This window comes from Cataglyphis hispanica, chromosome 13, assembly GCF_021464435.1.
Source record: "Cataglyphis hispanica isolate Lineage 1 chromosome 13, ULB_Chis1_1.0, whole genome shotgun sequence".
Lineage (NCBI taxonomy): Eukaryota > Metazoa > Arthropoda > Insecta > Hymenoptera > Formicidae > Cataglyphis > Cataglyphis hispanica.
This window is the reverse complement of record NC_065966.1, coordinates 1297603-1316608: the sequence shown is the minus strand read 5'-3', so window position 1 is coordinate 1316608 and position 19006 is coordinate 1297603. Positions and strand designations below refer to the sequence as shown.

Here is a 19006-nt window from a genome sequence, read left to right as displayed (position 1 = left end):
TGGATCGACTGTGATCGGACGACTTTGATCCTGAGATCTTTGACGGACGGAGATTGATGGATGCGACGGATGCCTGAGCGGATCTCGATGCGGATGGATCTGATGTCGATGACTTTGAGTGCCGACATTTCTGACGGATTCTGATGACGAGTTCGACGCCGACGGACGCGAGCGGATGGATCTGACGCGAAGACGAGCGGAAATCTTTGATGACTGACGGATGCCGATGGATGCCGAGCCGACTTTAGTGATCCGGAGCGGATGGATCTGACGCGCCGGAGATCTTGATTTGAGATTTCGGACGATGTGACGGATGAGTTCGACGCCCGACGACTGACGCGAGCGATGATGATCTGACGCCGGAGACCTTTGCGGAAATCTTATGACGGACGGATGCCGATGTGTATCGACTTTATGATCCGAGCGATGCGATCTGACGATCTTTGAAATCGGACGGACGATTTTGACGTCGATTTATGACTTTGATGAGCCGGATGGACGACTTTATGATCCTTTGATAAGCGATGGATCTGATGAAACGATGATGTCGATTGATGGACTTTGATTTTCGATGGATCATCGACTGATGCTTCTGACCTCGAGCATTCAGCGGAACTTTGCTGAAAGACGGAGAAACGGACGCGGATCGACGACGACGGATGATCTCGAGTCGAGCGATGAACGACTTTTGAGCGGATGGATGCCGAGCTTGATGACGGATGGATTGTCTTCGATGAGTCTTCGACGTCGACTTCGATATTCGACGAGCCGGATCTGATGCACGAGTTCCGAGTGATTTTAATACTTTCTGATCGACCTTGCCTTTATTTGTATCACTGATTACTGTAGAGTCTGCACTGTCTGTCAGCTTAGTTTCTTCTATTTCTACTTTTATTGTTTCCTTTACTTCATCGTCTTTTTCAAAAGTTATTTCAATTTCAGATTTTTCTATTTCTTGTTTTGCAGATTTCTTTTGAGGTACTTTCTTCTGTTTTTCTATCATCTGAATCATTTCTTCTGCCAAAAACTGATCACACATAATATTTATGATAGATTGCAATTTGCAGATCGGTGTTTCGAGAATTCTTAATCCTTCTAATATTGTTTGTTTATGCCATAAAGTTTTCGCCTCTTCCATCGATTCTTGCAATTCATGCAGGCACGGTATTAAATTTTTTGAGAGAATACCGAAATTTGTATACTGCGGATCCGCTAACGGTTTATCGGCTGACTGCTGTCGTATTACAGTCACTGATTTCTCAAGACTCTGCAAGGTATTGATCATCAATTCTGTATTCGGTTTCTCTTGTATTTGTGCGATACACTGTTTAATATTCTGTAAAGGTTTCGTCAACATTCCGAGTGCTTCGCATTCGATACAAATCTCAATGACAGACATCTGTTGTTCCTCTAACTTGTGTCCGATAGATTCAATAGATGTGTTAATATTCGAAATAGTATCCGTTATTTTTGTCGATAATTCCAAGAGCTTTTTATTTTGTTGTATAGATATAACTGTTTCGAGCGCATCTTGCAGAAGTTCCAATGGTCTTTTTAAATCTTTTAGATAAATATTTGGTGATTCCTTTACGGTCACAATGGAATATTTTAGCTCGTTTAATGGTACATTAAGAGTAGTGGATATAGTAGTATCTATTTTCATGGTATTCGATGATTTGGACATTGGTTTATCGACAATTTCTCTCTTAACGAATGAAATGCATTTCTCAAGATTGAAAAGAGAATCAATAATAGCGTCAATACTGGTTTCCTCTTCAACAGCACTTAAATTATGTTTGTTTGTCAATAACATCAAACTCTCTTGTACATTAGTAAGTGATTTTGCCATTGTTTTGAGAACTTCAGTTTCGGTATAGTCATCTTCCATACGCAATATAGCTGTCTTAATATTTTCCATCGGTTTCGATAATTCTTCGACAATAGACCAGTTTGGCGTTGATGTTCTTATTTGTTCTTCCACGATTACAGTTTCAGGTTCCATTACTGTGCATTGCCGAATATCGGCTATTGATCTCTATTTCGTGCAGAGGAGCCGCTAAACATTCCGTGATCCAGTTGTTGCTCGTGTCTTCAGGCATCGACTCGATATCCGGCGATATAACTCGTGCTTCTAGAACCGATATAGCGCGCTGGAGGTCGAATAAAGGTTCGGCCAGTGCATCTAGTACAATATCATTCTTCGCTCGATCCATTGATGTTTCAACCAACATCTGATCCTGTATTACAGCGATAGAATGACACAATTCCTCAAGCGGTTCCATCAATGGATGAAGGGCGAATTCATTCTTACCTTCAATTGTGAATGAATGTTCATTTACTCGTTCCATAGCTGTCTGTTCTTGAATAATTACCGCTGTGGCTGCATCCTTTAACTCTAACAAAGGCTGTATCATCGTTTTCAACAGAGAGATATTTTCCTTCTCCGATAAAGAAGACGTTGTATCGCTCGGCGTGACTATTTTGCGCTCTTCGACGACCAGTGCAAGGCATTCTCGTAATTCAGTTAAAGGCTTTGCTAATGTTTTCAACGCGGAGACTTCGTCTTCTGATATCGATATCGCGATTTCGGCCGGAGATTCGATTGCGCCCTGATCAATCACCATCGGACGCGTGACTTTTGAAAGAGATTGTTCGTCGATTACATCTGCCCACGTATTCAAAGACGAAGCGTCTTCGGAAAAGGTATCCGCCACAGGCTCCATGATTATTTGTTGATGATTGCACATTGCTATACATTCCGATAAATTGTGGAGAGTTTCGGCGAACGTTTCCAATGCCGAGACATTGTGTTGCTGTGCCAATTCGTTTAAAGGATCAGGCGCAACTGCGGTTACTTGCTGAATAGAAGCGATAGAGGCTCTTAAATCCACTAGAGGCTGCGCGATCGATTTTAGCAAAGCGTCAGTTTCCGCTTCCGAGATAATTTGGCTATCTGCCTCTAATATCACGTGCTCTTGAACAGTGGCGATGGACTTTTGCATTTCCTCGAGGATCGGCTGTAAGACAAGTTTTTCTAAGCTCGTGGAAGATGATTCGGTTTTTAGATCCTGCCCATCATGTTCAATCACATGCTCTTTGCGCACCGTTGCAATGAAAGATTTTTCAAGCTGTTGCAAAGGACCAACTAAACTGCTCAACACGGTAACTGGTCTTTTTACCTCCGTAATATCCAAGATTTCAGATTCTTGCATTTTAGTTTCTTCAATGGTTAAAATTTGCTCTTGTAAAATTCGCAGAGGCTCGATGATACTTTCGAGGAGTTGCGTATCCGTTTTAGTCGATTGTTTTAATTCTGCACTTGTCGCGAAGGCTTCGATGACTCTCGGCCGCTCGACGACGAGGGAGCAACATTTTCTAAATTCCTCGATAGATTTTGCGAATGCTTGCAACGCGGACGCATTTTCAATCTCTACGATTTGTTGACCAGCGTTTTCTATCGCGTTTAATTGTTGCAAGACCACTGTCGACGTTCTCAAATTACCGAGTGATTTTGTAAAATCCTTTAATATTGCCAAATCATCTGTATTTGTTTCCGCGAATAAATCTTGAACAATCGTAGCTTGATCTTGAATCACCGCAAGAGATTTACTCAAATTATCTAATATCGGCTTGATTGGCATTCGTTGCAAAGATTGGGCGATCTCTTGATGAGATGCAATTAAGAAAGATTGCTGTAACTCTTGCAACGGTTGTACTATAGATTCTAAAGCAACAAGTTTTATTGACTCCTTTGTTTCCAATGTTTGAGACACCCGATCTTCGAGTTTCAATATTGCACTTTGTAGCCCTTCGATTGGAATAGTTATCGCTTTTAACAGAGAAGTTTCTCGCATTTCTTGTTGTATTATGTTTTGCTTAGCTATAGTTAATTGATTCGCTGTTTCTTCCATCGATTTTGCAAACCTTAATAAAGTCGATAATTTTTCAGTTTCAGCAACTTCATCGAAGCGATCGGCGATTTCTTCGATGCTTGTTAATGGTGATTTTAGGTTTTCAAAAGCTTCGTTTAAAGTTTTTATTGTTAGACTATCTTCATTGGAGACTGCTTGCTGCTGGATTACAACAATTGAGTTTTTCAGCTCTTCTAGCACGGGCTTTAAATCCGCACTCGCCAATAAAACTTGATTTCCGCTAAGATCTTTCGTAACTTCCTCTTGCGATACTGTAATCTGTTGCACGTCTGTGATTAATAATTGTTCTAATTTTTCCAAAAGATTTATCACCGTATTTAATTGAACAATCTCTTTCTTTTGTTCTGGTATTTCTAATAACTCGGTTTTTTGACTCTTTAATTCTTCAATTTGAGAAAGGGTTTCACGTAAAATACGAATCGGATCAACAATCTTATGTAAAATTTCTGGATCGAGCTCTTGTTCTTTTTGTTTAACGATTTGCAATGGTGACTCAGATTCTACTTCTATTTTTATCTCATTAGTAATAGTCATAAATTTTTCTCCAAATTGTTCCACTGATTTGGCAAGAGTTTGTAAAATTGTGATCTGTTCTGCGCTCGATAATTCCGCTTTTTGCTGAATCAATTGACAAGTTTTTGGATCGGATTGAATACACGCGATGGATATTTTTAAATCTTCTAATGGTTTTTCGATGGCTTGCATTAACTGCATTTTAGGTGTTTTGCTTGAACTGGCTTCGGCTACAATATTAAGTTGTACTTGCTCTTGAATTGTAGCGATTGATTTTTGTAATTCTTGCAAAACGTATGTAACAGATAATTTTTCTAATGGCACTGTGTCTTGCTTTATTTCCTCAGTAACTTCGGACGGTAATGCAATTTCAAGATTTAGCAACGGTTCTATCAGAGTCAAAAATGCAATCGTTTCCTTGTCGGATGATTCTAAAATTCCTATTTCTCCAATTTCGTCGAATGATTTACGTAATACTTGAAGAGGAGAAATGATCGCTTGCAAAGTTTCAGCTTTAATTTGTTTTTCCTGCATTTCATGTTTTTCAGATGCCTGAGTTAATTCTATTTTTTGCTGATTAATCGTTTCTAAATTTTGCTTTTCAACTTTTTCCAATGATTCTGTCATAGATTTTATCACTTCTTTTTTCTCAGTAAGTATTTCCCCGATTTGATTAGATGCTGGTACTGATGCCAGTTCTTGTTGCGATATTTTTACTGTATCTTGTGCCATTGAATCTACCTCTTTAACGAGTGTTTCATTTAATTGTGTTTCTACTTCCATTGATTGTAAGTTGTCAATACTTTTTGATTCGAGTGAATCGGCGGAAGGCGAACTAGATTCGTAAAGCGAAGTCTTGTCGCATTTCACCTGATCCTGAGAATCCATAATAGCTTCTATCAGTTCTTCGAGAGGTCGCGCAGTCGTTTCTTCGATATCATTTGTTTCCTCTTTTATTTTCGATATTTCTGTTTCTCTCTCAGCAATTCTAACAGATTTTAACATCTGAATTTCATTTACAGATTTAACGCTGTCTTTAATGCACGGCATTAATTCTTTTACAATTATAGATAACGATTTTCCATTTTGATCGACGTACTTGTCTCCATCAAACGTCTGACATATAGATGACAAAATATTTCCAAGAGCATCTAAGGGCTCGGCAATAGATTGTAAAGACGTCATAATGTTCTCCTTTAATTCTGGTCTCACTCCTGCGTCAGTCATAGAAATAACCATACCGATAGCACGCTCAAAATCAGCCAGGATATTTTCCATCTGAGAAAATTTATTATCTCCTAGTATAATGGACAAGGAAGACAATGCCGTTTTAATAGAGATATTTGTAGCTTGTAAATCATTAAGAATTTGTACCAATGCTGTTAGCTCTTGTATTTTCCGCTTGTTCTCCTCGGATTTTGAAACCAGCGAGGTCTCTTGCGTAGCAGATTTCACAAAATTGATCAATTCTTTTAACGGCTGTGTCAGACTATTTATCGCAGAATTGAACTTTGATATCTGTTGTCTTGTCAAGTCTTCTCGTTTCTCATTTTTTTCTTGATTCTCCTCATATTTTTTTGTATCTATTAAATTATCCTCCGTTTGTTCAATATGAATCATCGCTTCTAGATTTTCTATAACCGGTGTTTGTGTTATTTTAGGTGCATCTTCAATCGTCGATTGAGCAACCTCTTCAACTGCCGACGACGGTATTTCGGTGATCATTATTACGCTCTCAATTTCCTCTTGCGATATTTCTATAATTTCGGTGACGCTTTCTACTTTTGTGATGACCTCATTCTCTTTCTGTTCGACTATCTTCTCTATTGTTATTATGGAATCTTTCACGTGATTTAAAACATCCGTAACGGCAGAAAAGGTTTCTACGATAGGCGCTCCTATAGATGCGCCTCCTTGTACAAGTTCCGCTTTATGCGTCGACAAAGAAGAATTTAATTCTGAGATCGAATCGGCTAGTTCTTGAAACTGAATTATTAAATTATGTGAAATCGCTGATGGTACTTTCTGCGTATTTTCTTTAAGGATATTTAACGCCGATAAAAGTTGATTAGTCGGATAAAGAAAGCCTTCTATAATTGCCTCTTCGTCAATTGATTCATTATCAATCTGATTAAATTGCATTTGCGTGAAGGAAATTTGTTTCTGCAATGCCTCCAAGCATTTGAATAATATTCCATACGTATCTCTGTCAGCGTGTTCTTCCACAGCTATTATAGCTTTCGCTAAGCGATTCAACGTATCGGTAAGTCGATGCTGAAGAGGAATTTTGACGCTACTAGATCGACGCGAATAATCAGTCTTACCGATTTGCTTCTGTACTTGCAGAATCGCGGAATTAAGCGACGTCAAAGACTCATGGAATAAAGAGGCTTCTTCCATATTCGCAATCGTTTCGATAGTATGACAAACTTGTTTCCGCAAATCATCTACCGCTCGTAGGATAACGTTTCTTCTTTCGTCTAATAAACAGGCTTCGGGAACTAAACTTCGTCGACTGCTCTGTACCATTGAAAGGCAGGTATGGAATTCTAGCAAAGGTTCAAGAAGATTTCGTAATTCGTTAATTATTGGCCTTCGTCGATCTAGCATATCTACTTCTTGGATAGCGGTCTTGATATCTTTTAAAACAATGGCGATCGGCTTTCCCAAAATGTTCGCGACATCCGTCTCGAGGGTTTCTTCCGCAGCTTTTTCCAGATCATTCATACGCTCCACAATGCTATCTAGAGGCTTCGAAATATCTCGGAGACATTCCAGAATTTTTTGTCTCGATGATATTTCTTGAATTCGAGTGGGAATTTCCGCTTTAATATCTTTCAAAATGGATAAAAGAAATTCAAACTCTTTCTCCGTCTCTTCATTTTTATTGACAAAATCGATTGTTTGTTTTATCACGTTGTTTTCTATTACATTCAACAATGGCGTTAACCGATTCAATATCATAAGTTCCGAGACGTCTTGTTCGCACGGTCTGGAAAGCAATTCTTGTATATTTGTCAGCGGTTGTGTTAAATTAGTTAATATTAGAATTGTCTGATTAATTTTTTCTTCAGATGATCCAATTTCTTTATCATAAACGGTGGTTATCATGCGTATTGTAGAGATAGTCCTTCTTAATTCTTCGACAAAATTGGCTAATTTCGATTGGGGAATCATAGCAATTCGCGTTGCCGATTCTTCAAAATCTTCTAGAATACCAGTTATCTCCAATTGAAGCTTCTCCAAGGTCTCCGACAAGGCTGTAATTAATTTGCCCGCATTCTCCTCTCTTTTTTGCTTGTCAGCCTTTACAGCTTGCAAAGCAACATCGTCAACACTTATATTGAAAGTATCTTCTATTACAAGTTGTTCAGTAGGCAATGCAGTGGATCCGGTTTCAAATGGCGTAGACGCGATTTCTGTAAGAGTGCCTGGAATCGTTTCTGGGGAAGAGACTGTAATAGCTTCTTCTTCCTCTTCTACATTGAATGTTTTGACAGATTGTCCAAGTTCTTGCTGCTGAAGAGCACTTTCTATTGAAAGCGATATTTGATTTTCGATTTGTTCGACAATATCTATTACCGATTTCAGACACTCTTCTTCCGCATGTTCATGAAGAATGTCCGTGATAATTTGCAAAAGATGTTTCATAGGCTGACCTAAGTTCTTTAAAGTCAAAAGATCTTCCGGCCTGTGATATATAGAAATAGCGTTTTTAAGTTTTATTAATGGTTCTCGAAGATCAACCAATGCTTCTATCAAACTTTCATCATTTGGTGGTTCAGAATATGACGTTTGAATGGCAATTTGACTTACGTTGCTCTTTAATTCCTCGATTGTTAAACTTAGAGTAGATTCTATTTCGTCCTTTGTACTGTCTTCGGACGTGGATAACCATTGTTTAATAGGTTCTAAAGAACGGCTGATTTGAGTAGCGAGAATGGATTTTGAATTGCTTTTCTTTTCCTTATTTTCTCTTTGAGATTTGATAGCACTTTCCTCTTGAGATTTTTTCTTTGATATTTCTTTCGCTACAATAATTGCATCTTTCTCTATTTCTTCCAATAACTTTAGCATAGGCTCTATTAATTCGACCGAAGAACCGCTTTCCATTATGCTGTGAATTATCTCTTTCAATTTATTGATGGGATTTATCAAATCAATTAGAATTTCTTCCTCTTCTGGTTCATGTTTTTCCGTTAATAGATTTTTTTGCAGATTTAACAACGAATCAGTTAATTTATTAATCTCTTGAATTATATCATTATTGATTGGATTTTTTAAATTGGCTATTGTGATCGCCGAAGAACCAATTGTCTGACGTAACGCTTCAATACATGTAATTAAACGATATGAGCTTGCAGACTTTTCTTGCTTTTCTAAAACTGATGATAAAGCAAAATGCACGCTGCTTAAACTTTGATCAATGTTTAAGTTTTTCAGTACGTGTTTCTGTGCAACTTCCATTTCTAACAATTGCTCCATCAATTTTGATATTTGTTTATCAGTATCTTCCAATATCTGAAGAATTGTTTTTACTCGCCCAATTGTTTCGGGATTTTCGGAACCTTTTAGTATTGTTCCAATGACATTTTTCAATTTTTCAATGGTAAAGTTAATTTTTTTCAGTATCGTAATTTCCCGAAAAGATTCTGACGCTAAAACCACTTGAAGATCTAACAAGGGTTCTCTAAATTCCATTAAACTGTTTAATGTCTCATTTTCTTTCAATGTCATTGCAGTATGCGCTGTGTGGGATACGCACTCTCGTAACTCTACTAAACACGCTGCAAGTCTCGATCCTGTTAAAGCCTGCTGCGGAACGGCAGTTCCATTCATCGCGAGTTTCGAACATTCCATGTAATCTAAAATCGCATTAAACGCCGACTGGTTATCGATTAGCTGATCTAGAATTTCCTCGGGTATATTTCGAGTTTTGTCAGCAATTGATTTTATCGAGGACAATCCTTCCGTTTCGATAGGAATGTTACAAATGCGCTTGTTGATTTTTTTTAGAATCGCCAGCGTAGATTGTAAAGATGACAGTTCGAGATTTTCGACAATGTGTGACAACTGAAGGATCGATGGTTCAATAAAATTGCGTATAATTTCTATGTCTTCCGCTGATGTAATTTTATCAATAGCTTTCAGCAATGCATGCAAAGGTTCTTCGAGATTCATTAAGGTTTCAATTTCCGTGTCTTTTTCTTTTGAAATTTCCAATGTTCGATATACATCGTCGACTCGCTCGCGAATACTGGAAAATCGCGGTACTAAAGTATCGGGAACGTTTTCGTACGTTTCCAAAGCATTGCGCAGGATCTTTCTTGATTCTGAAAGAATATCTTTTTTCAATTTTCGAGTCTCTTCCGAAGTATGTACGTTAATAGCTTCCGTTACGCTTGCTAAATTATCTAACAGTCTTTCTTCAGAAAATGATTCCTTTATCTCCTCTTTTGTATCGATTCCATTTTCGTTCTTGATATCCATTCTTGTTTCATCAACCGATTCTATAGATTGATACGGTTCCATTTTCATGTCGGCTATATCTTCTGATTTACTTCTTCTACCCTCGTAATCACTAGGGCCGGAATACTCCTCGGAATTACTCTTGTCTTTTTTCTTTTTCTTACGTTGTTTCTTTTTTGGAATACCAGTCATGGAATCAAAGGAAGAATCACCACCGATTCCATCGTCCAAACTGGAGCCGGTTGATCTTTCAGTGCTCAAACTACGTTTTCTAGTATCTGTTATATCATGTTCCACTGTGATATGTTTTTGAACAAGACTCTCTGTGATGGAAAGATGCGCAGAAGACAAAGCGTCCGCGAAAGTATCGCTATCGTCTTGCTTCAAGGATGAGAGCGGAGACAACGGCGGTTCCTCCTTTTGTGCGCTGTGGAAGCTCTCGGATTCGATTCGTTGACTCTTCTCGCTTTTCGATGACGATATACTCGCTGATTTTTTCCGAGGTGGCTTACTAGGAGCTTTCTCATCCTCATCCCCGTTGTATTGAGCTGATCTCTTCAAAGAACCTCGGGAGTCGCGTTCAGGCGACGAGAGAACGTGTGTCACATCATCCATGATAGAAACATCCTCAAAATCGGCTTCTGTCCGCAAATCATCGCCTTCTTCGGCGCTAACAAAGTAATCGGGCGATACGTCGATTACTACGGCTTCCATCAGCAAATTACCGGAAGTAGACGTTTCTTTGACAAATCTCATTGGCGGTAGTTCGATCACATTGTGTTCTATATAAAAACGGATTATTTTTTTAACATATAATTATTATTTTTTTCATCATATAACAATATTATTACATAATTATATAATCATATATTATTATGTAAAGTTAAATAAATTTTTACCTGTTACATGTTCAGACAACTGATCAGCATACATTTCAACAATCTGTAGTGCCTCTTCCTCGGTGAGATCTGGCGTTTCATACAGACTGACTGACACTTCTTTGCCATCAAAACTAAAGGATACTTCGCCACGCTCATCTAAAGTGACAGAATGATCGGTCTGCGGTGTATCATACAACTGAGAAGTTCGTTCCTCATGTATTGTTGATAATGATAGATTCCTCGCCAGTTCGTGGCCGTTTGGCGTTTGAATTTCCTTTGTTTCTTTCTTATCTGCGAGATTACGAATTAAATTTTATTTTTGCTTAAAATGTTCGCAGCTTTACAGCACAACGTGTAAAAATTACACGGTCGCAAAAGGCATCTTCTTTTTTTTAAATTTTCGTAGAAATTACATTAAAATTTTATAGTTGAAAATTATTAAATGCAAAAATTTACCTTCAAATCCTAATAGAGATGCAGAACTACTGACTGTTCCCATGCAATTGGTAGCTTCGCAAGTATAAGTTCCTAAGCAGCAGGTGCCGTCTTGCCCGGAGATAATTCGATGTATGTCGCCGGGTTTGAGTTCGACGTTGTCTTTGTACCATTTTAAAACCGGCTGCGGGACGCCGATAACTTTGCACTCTAAATTTACAGCGCCTTCTTCTGACAGAATCGCGCGTAGACTCTCGAGAAATTTCGGTTTTTTGTAATGTTTGGGAATGATTAGCTTCAAGAAACAGGAGGTGACGCTATGACCAAAATCGTTTGCCGCTACGCACTTCCATTCGGCCTAAAAGAAAAATCATTTATAAGCACGACAAACAATAATTATGTATTTCGCGAATACTCACTTGATCGATAAATTCGAGTTTTCGCACTTCAAGATGGCATGTGCCAAGATTCTCTTTCGCCGCGTGATATTTGTCGGATTCCTCCACTAATGTATCGTCTCTGTACCAAGAAAGACTCGGTTCCGGTGCAATACTTACTAAGAAAAAAAAAAAAAAAATGACGCAATTAATGCGATTTAAATCTGCGCGTAATAGAAAAGCAATTGTATATTTATTTAATTTGTTTATTAAAAAAAAAGGCAAATGTAAAAATACCTTGTACTGTAAAGCGGAAATCTTCGTTTATCCTCGCCTCGCAACTTCTGAGACCTTTTATAAACTTTGGCGGCTGATTAGTGCTCAAAAGCTGAAAACGTTCTTCTTCGTTTAATTGATTCTGAATGTCTTCGATAGTTAATTCAGCTGTACTCTTGGCCTCGCCCATGCAATTTCTCGCGATACAGCAATACGAACCTGAATATTTTCGAAAGAATGCGTAGATACGTATAAAAGACAGAAAGGGAAATATGCAGCTAATTCAGCGACTACCTACCTAATGAATTAGTCCCGGTTAATTGATAGACGTCTCCTGGCTTAAGTTCCTGGCCGTCTTTGAACCATCTTAGCAGCGGCGTCGGAAAACCTACGACTTTACATTCGAACGAGACAAGACCTTCTTCCGTCAAGACTGCTTTCAGATTCTCCATGAAACGCGGTTTTCTATAGTTTCTTGGAACTTGTAACAAATGAAGCAGACGTTGATACGATTATGTTTCAACTAGCTGTTTATTTTTACAATACGTACTAGACATTGCTACGTAGCAGCTCGTGAATTGCTTCATATTTTCCTCGCTGGTAGCAACGCACTTCCATTCACCTTCGTCCATGGCCTCTACTTGCTTCACCTCGATTGAATATCCACCAATGCCATCTTCCATTATATGATATCTTTCATCGGGTTCGACACGACCTCCTTTATTGTACCAGGCGATTGCCTTTGGCCAGGGTGGTACTTGAACTGTATTAACAATGTGTTTTACATACAAATATAAAATAAATAATTAATAAAAAATTAAAAAGATTATATTAATTATCATCTACCTCGGCAGGACAACACGAGAGTATCTCCAATCCGGCAACATTCATCTTGGAGCATCTGTTTAAATACCGGAAGTGGCCCAGATGGTGCCAAGGCATCCGCTGGTTTCAGCGAACCTTCTCGGCTTCCTCTTCCGACTACATGAACCTGGAATGGAATAACAATATGTTTGAGGGTAAAAGCTGTTACAATTAAATTATTTAAATAATTTAATGGCGAGAGCATATACCTTTGAAGAAGAATAGGTTGTTCCCATGCAATTATTTGCTTCGCAGGTGTAAACGCCAAGGGAAGTCGGATCATCAGGATTGGCAGTCAAAGCGAAAACGTCACCAGCTTTAATTTCCTTGCTGTCTTTAAACCACCTTAGTACTGGCGTAGGCACACCGATTACTTTGCATTCCAATGATACGGTACCCGTCTCAGTGAGCAACGCGCGAAGTTCTTCGACAAATTCTGGTTTTTTGTAAGCTTTGGGAACTAAAATTTAATTAAATCTACGATTAATCAAGGCATATTGAGTGTTAAGATATCAATTGAACCCCGAGTGCAAGATTACCGATAACAGTTAGAGTGGATGTGCACGAGGATCTCCCGCTACGATTTTCCGCCATGCAGGTCCAGCATCCTTGATCCTCGACCGTAACAGGAGCAACATCGACGCAATGAAAATTTCCCTCGTGAACGAGGGAAAATCTAGCTCCCTCATGAATAGGTAAATCATTTTTATACCAAGATATCTGAAATTAATAAGTTTAATTTAATTGTTGTAAGAATGTCGTTGGATCAAAGTCTTGATATTAATTTATTTTAATACGCATACGTTAATTATTTGCTGTAACAAAACGCTATTAAGCTATTTCGCGTATGGCGGAAGAGACATGCGAAGGAATATCGGAATATATAGTCCCTGGCACATAGTATGCGGGCATGCGTAATAATAGTATTAATACGACGCACAAGAAAACGCGTAACCAGTTTCCTTTACTCTTCACCGTCTTTCGCCGTAAGTTCAGGTCATGGACCTCCCAGTGCCCGTCTTAGTTCGCCTTTCCCATTTCGTCTGGTACTGGGATAGAAGAAGGAAGAGAAATGCCTGACAATAAGTCACCGCTGGGGCCATCAGTTTCATCTTCCGGGTTGATCGCGGTATATAGTTGGCACAACATATTATCTGCCTATCTTAGGTCAGGACGTCTCTTACGTCATGTTACGAACATGGCCGTGTTGCCAAATGGTAAATGATTTTCTTAGCTCGTTAAAATGTACACACATACTCTTTATCTAATTAAACTAATATTCACAAAGAAAAATATAATCGCAGTGCAATATGTGTGCGATTAATTTGTTCTTTTTTTAGTACTTATCGCTGTGTATTTATCGTTATATTTGAAATCGTACCTTCGGAGTGGTTGAACTTCGAATCTCTACCAGAAATCTGGTTCGAGTGCCAACCTTAACTGCAAGATCGCTCAATCTTCTCAAGAAGATTGGGGGATCGCCCTCTTCGTAACTTGCTTCGCTGACGCTTAGATGAATTTTCTTTACAGCCCCTTTATTGTTTTCTTGTCCGAGTCTTGTTGCTACAAGAGAATAGTAACCCGCATCGTTTTTACGCGTTTGCTTCAAGGCCAATTGAACGACATTGCCTCGCATCGACAATCGATAACGATCCGATGAAATTGGCAATCCGTCTCGTATTCTGTAAATTTGATAAATCAAAGAATATTTAATTTAAACAAAAATAAGAAAAATGGAAGCATAATATAAGCATATGCGATAATTTTATAATTTATCAGATCGGCGAGGAAAAGTAAATTGTAGCAAAATTATTTAAATATAACAAATTTATTATTCATTTAATTCATTTATGAAGCACATTACGTTGTCTTTTGAGACATATGATGTCGTGATTTTTTGGGTGCTTTTTAAGGAAGCATTTTTCGATTATCGGAAACTTTTTGTTTAGAATTAAATTTTCTATAAAATGTCAAAGTCTGGTTGGAACGTTTTACGCTCACTCTGTATATATACATATATAATAACTTTTTAATTAATCTCTCGCGTAATATGTATCATATATATCAAAATTAAATGTGGTAAACTAAATGTTAGAATGAATGAAACAAAGGAAAGACTATTATAGTTTTACTATGTCGCTGCGATGACAATCTGTTATTTTGTTGTGTTCTTTATATGCGTATTTCTTACGTCTACGTAAAAATATGTTATATCGGCACGGCATATTTCGAGCACACAGAATGATCTAGTCTTGGCATTGCTCTACTACCCTATTTTTGTCATCTTTTTCGTTGGTTGACGGGAGCTTGTTTAGAAAAGAGAAAATCTAATAAGACCGATCTATTGATTCTTCTATTGTATATATATATATTTTTTTTTTTACAAAATTATCGTTTGCGGGAAAACATAAAACATATCCTAGAAATATCGCGTATGAATCAAGCACGCAACTTTATGCAACTCGGTGTGTCTGACGTAAGACCGGCGAGAATCCATTGACGCGACGCGACGTCGCATCGCGATATAATAAATTTTTTTTTTATTTATTTTATCTTTTAAGCACATAATATTAAACACGCATTTAATAAATAATCGATATATGTAAAGTGTTCAAGAACACGAGCGAGTATTATTCAGCATCAATGTCATAAAGATATAATTGTTTGTAATCTAATATTAGATCGGAGCGCTTTTTTTATCATCCTACCGGTATTCCGATCCATCGGAGGAGGATCCAGTAATGGCGCAATTTTTTTTACCATTAGCGCATTTGCAGCAATCACTTCCCATGATGAATCGACAAGGAGGGCTACACCTTCTTGTCAGAACATATCGGCGATGATGTAATTGCCATAAATTGCCCACATTCTTTTACAAACAAACATTTCGGCTCGGTCTATCTTTAAACATTTTTTTAATACCGTTTTATCCCTTTTCACATCTAAAAATGTTTCAGGAATATCAACAATCACGTGGAAAGACAGCACGTTTCTGCCATATGCTTCAGTTCTTGCGAGATATTCATCTCTGCCGCGCATAATCTCCGATCATGACACACTACAACGACCGTGTGAGCGATAAAATTAGCGAGGTATAGACGCACACATATATCGGTCGTACGACAATTTTGACAGCGCGATGGCGCTCTGCAAATTCATTTCATTAAGCTCGATCAGTATATATCTCATATTTATCGAGATTACATTAAAATGTATGGGAGTTTACTTTTAAATTGTACATAATTAAGTTATGATAATATAATGACAACTTGGCTCTTTGACGATGTCTAGTCTTTGTTTTTCTTTCGTTCTTTCATGTCATTATCTTCACATGGACTTTTATATTTTTCAGATGGTCTCTCATCATCAAAGGCAGAATCTGCGATAAAGAAGCGATTCCTTGTTTATATTTTTCATTGATGATTTAGCGCAATTATTTAGTTTTTTGAGAGAAAGGTGCACAACCGACATGATTGAGCTCGAATTTTGACAATCTAATCTCGATAGAACACACAAGCACTTTTTCTATATCGACGGATAGGGGATCGATGCACTAAATAATCAAATGATTTAACACCCCTTCTTAGGGGTTCGTCGGTCGTCGCGACGCTCTTTCAGCATCAGACTGATAGCGAGACGCTAACGTCAGACTGTCCCCTCCAATTTTCCACCTCCATGAACGATTTCGTGTATATAGTTTGAAGGAACCGCGTAAGCAACGGACTATTTCATATAGAAGCTAGCGAGAGCCAACCGTGGAATATAGTTGGACCGGGCAGAGGCATCGGCGTCTTTTTCGTCTTTTAGCGAAAATTTCGAGCGCGGTCGGAATTAGCTTACATAAAGTTACGTCTTTCCTCGAGGAGGGACTAAGAATTCAAGATTTTCCTAATTTATGCATATCATATGGTGACGTTGATGACAAACCATCTTTCGTGACGATTAAAATATCTTGAAGAAAAAATTTAACGATTGTGTGTCTATAGATACATGATTTTTTATGTTATGTGCAAAGTGCAATATAATTCGATAAATATAATATTTTGAGATGCATTTATTTCCACGATTTATTAATCTATCGATCGTAAAGTTTATCAGATCAAACTAAAAAATATCAAGTTTTCAATGAGTCTGAAATTTTTTCGAAATTTTTATGGAATTTTGTTTTTTAAATTAATGGTAGTTACGCGTTATTAATATTTACCAAATATAGTTGATTTTATTCAAGATTCACAGGTAGATGAAATCATATTCCTAGGTTTCTATATGACTCAGACTGAAGCGTACTGCGTCTTTTAAATCAAGCATTATTTATTATCGGTCTGATGATTAATATTTTAAGGAAACTATTATATTATGTTATAATCATATATCGCTCTTTACTGGCAAACAATTTTTTACAAAACTGAATATCGAATGTTTTATTTACGTTATCCGGATTGCTGGAATGACGATCCATGCATGAATATTGAGGGAAATTATACGCGGTAAGTGTAATTCGGTTCTCCGAAATTAAGTGCGCGACAGCTTAAAATAACTCGCGTTTGATCCTTGGCACGTCCCAAGGTCCTATATAAAATTAAGGCCGGTGTATGAGAATGAACGATAAGACGGAAATTTATGTTAAAATGTCGCAATACGAGAGCAACAGGTATATATGCGAAGCTGTTTACGTTTCATTCGATAGAGTATAACGTTTGTGCTGCACTTACAAGTCGAATTGTAAGTCATCATAACTTTCGGATGAAACCAATTTCAGTTCGACGATGATGTCCTCGCCTATGCATCCTTGAGCTGACACAATCTGATCTTCTTCGATCCATTCTGGCGGTCCTTTATTCCTCGACGTAAGATCTGTATAAGCATTTTATATTGTTTGTTGCAAATTAATTATACTCTTACACGTTTATAAAGAAAATTAATTATAACTTTAATATCAATGATTTTGCTCATACTTGAAAAAAATGCTTTATTCCCGATAATGAAAAAAAATTTATTGTTGAAAAGCTATCTGCTATTTCGAGATTCACGTGCTTTGCAAAATGGCTACAGGAATGGCGGTATAGTAGAGATATGCAAAATAGTAGCATAAATATAGATGACTATATTTCAGTAAAGTGTGATAAAGCGGAACCACTTAAGAAAATAAAACGTAACCGATCTATAAATCTTTACGATCGTGTCTACCTTCCGAAAGAAGCTGCTACTTCTAAATTTTACAATGTAAAGTGCGCTCGAAATTTCGATCTGATGCACCTACGCATGTCCAGATTGCACCATTAACGTAAATAAATATTTTTACATTTGCTTAACAAAAATTTTTTAGCAAACAACACCGTCGATATTTATGTTGAATCAAAACACTATGATTCCGCGAAGAGATCAATTATGATCTCGTTAAATGTATTTTAAACCGCGTAACCGCGATTGTGCGTTTTACATCAGTCGTAAAATACCGCGAGATACATGTAAGCTAAATATAAGACAAATTGACTAGCTATCAGAGATAAAATTTGGGAGAAAAGTAATAATTATAAGAATTTATATATATATATATATAGAGAGAAAAAAATTTTATTTTTAATAAGTATTATATATTGTACAATTTTGCAATTTTTCTACATTAATTTTTCTTATTAATGAATTCTTTCAAGTCGTTGATTATCGTTTGTAGTTTAGCTTGAGACAATACATTGATAGTGATAATGATTTCGACAAAGTTATTTCCATCGCAATATTTATTTATATACTGTGTAATTGCAATTGTGACAAGCTATCTCTTTTTCACTGGCAGGCGCGACTAAATATATAAAAATAAGCACACACAAAACATAAAAATTTCGCACTTTTCTTCCAAATTTCTCCGTCAAGTGTATCGTCTTCGATGAACCGGCGATAAATATTCACCACGGTTCGCCGATGCCGGCTGATACCGGCAAACGCGCTACGACAATTAAACTGTGAATCTTACCTGTTAAGGTCATCTCGTCTCAAACGTTACGTAGAACGGTCTTTCCGCGCATTGACATTACTCGCGAAGGGCCAACGTACGTAATGTACCACTCGGGAAGACCTGCACCGTTCACCACCACCACCGGCCAGCTTGTTCCTGTCTTGACCCTATATTGATACAGCACACCCTACGCCACGAGACGTCTGACGGCAGGAGGCCCTGCTCCGTTCTAAAATCGTCCCGACGCCGCGCTCTCGGCTTCGTCGTTTTAACGAAAGAAGCACATGCGCTGTTCGGGATCTACGT

At 37.8% G+C, this 19006-nt stretch overlaps 1 protein-coding gene across 1 annotated transcript; it reads right to left on the bottom strand.

Moving 5' to 3' along the window:
• Window positions 1–1980: 1980 nt before the first annotated feature.
• LOC126854299 (titin-like) lies at window positions 1981–18939 on the bottom strand. Its single transcript, XM_050600886.1, has 13 exons — window positions 18719–18939; window positions 17460–17601; window positions 14129–14429; window positions 13287–13467; window positions 12957–13207; window positions 12730–12874; window positions 12434–12646; window positions 12182–12364; window positions 11905–12102; window positions 11650–11786; window positions 11252–11588; window positions 10814–11086; window positions 1981–10696 (listed from the first exon to the last, which is right to left on the bottom strand). The coding sequence occupies exons 1-13, from the start codon at window positions 18729–18731 to the stop codon at window positions 1992–1994; spliced, it is 11079 nt and encodes a 3692-aa protein (XP_050456843.1). The 5' UTR covers window positions 18732–18939; the 3' UTR covers window positions 1981–1991.
• Between the last annotated feature and the right edge of the window lie 67 nt (window positions 18940–19006).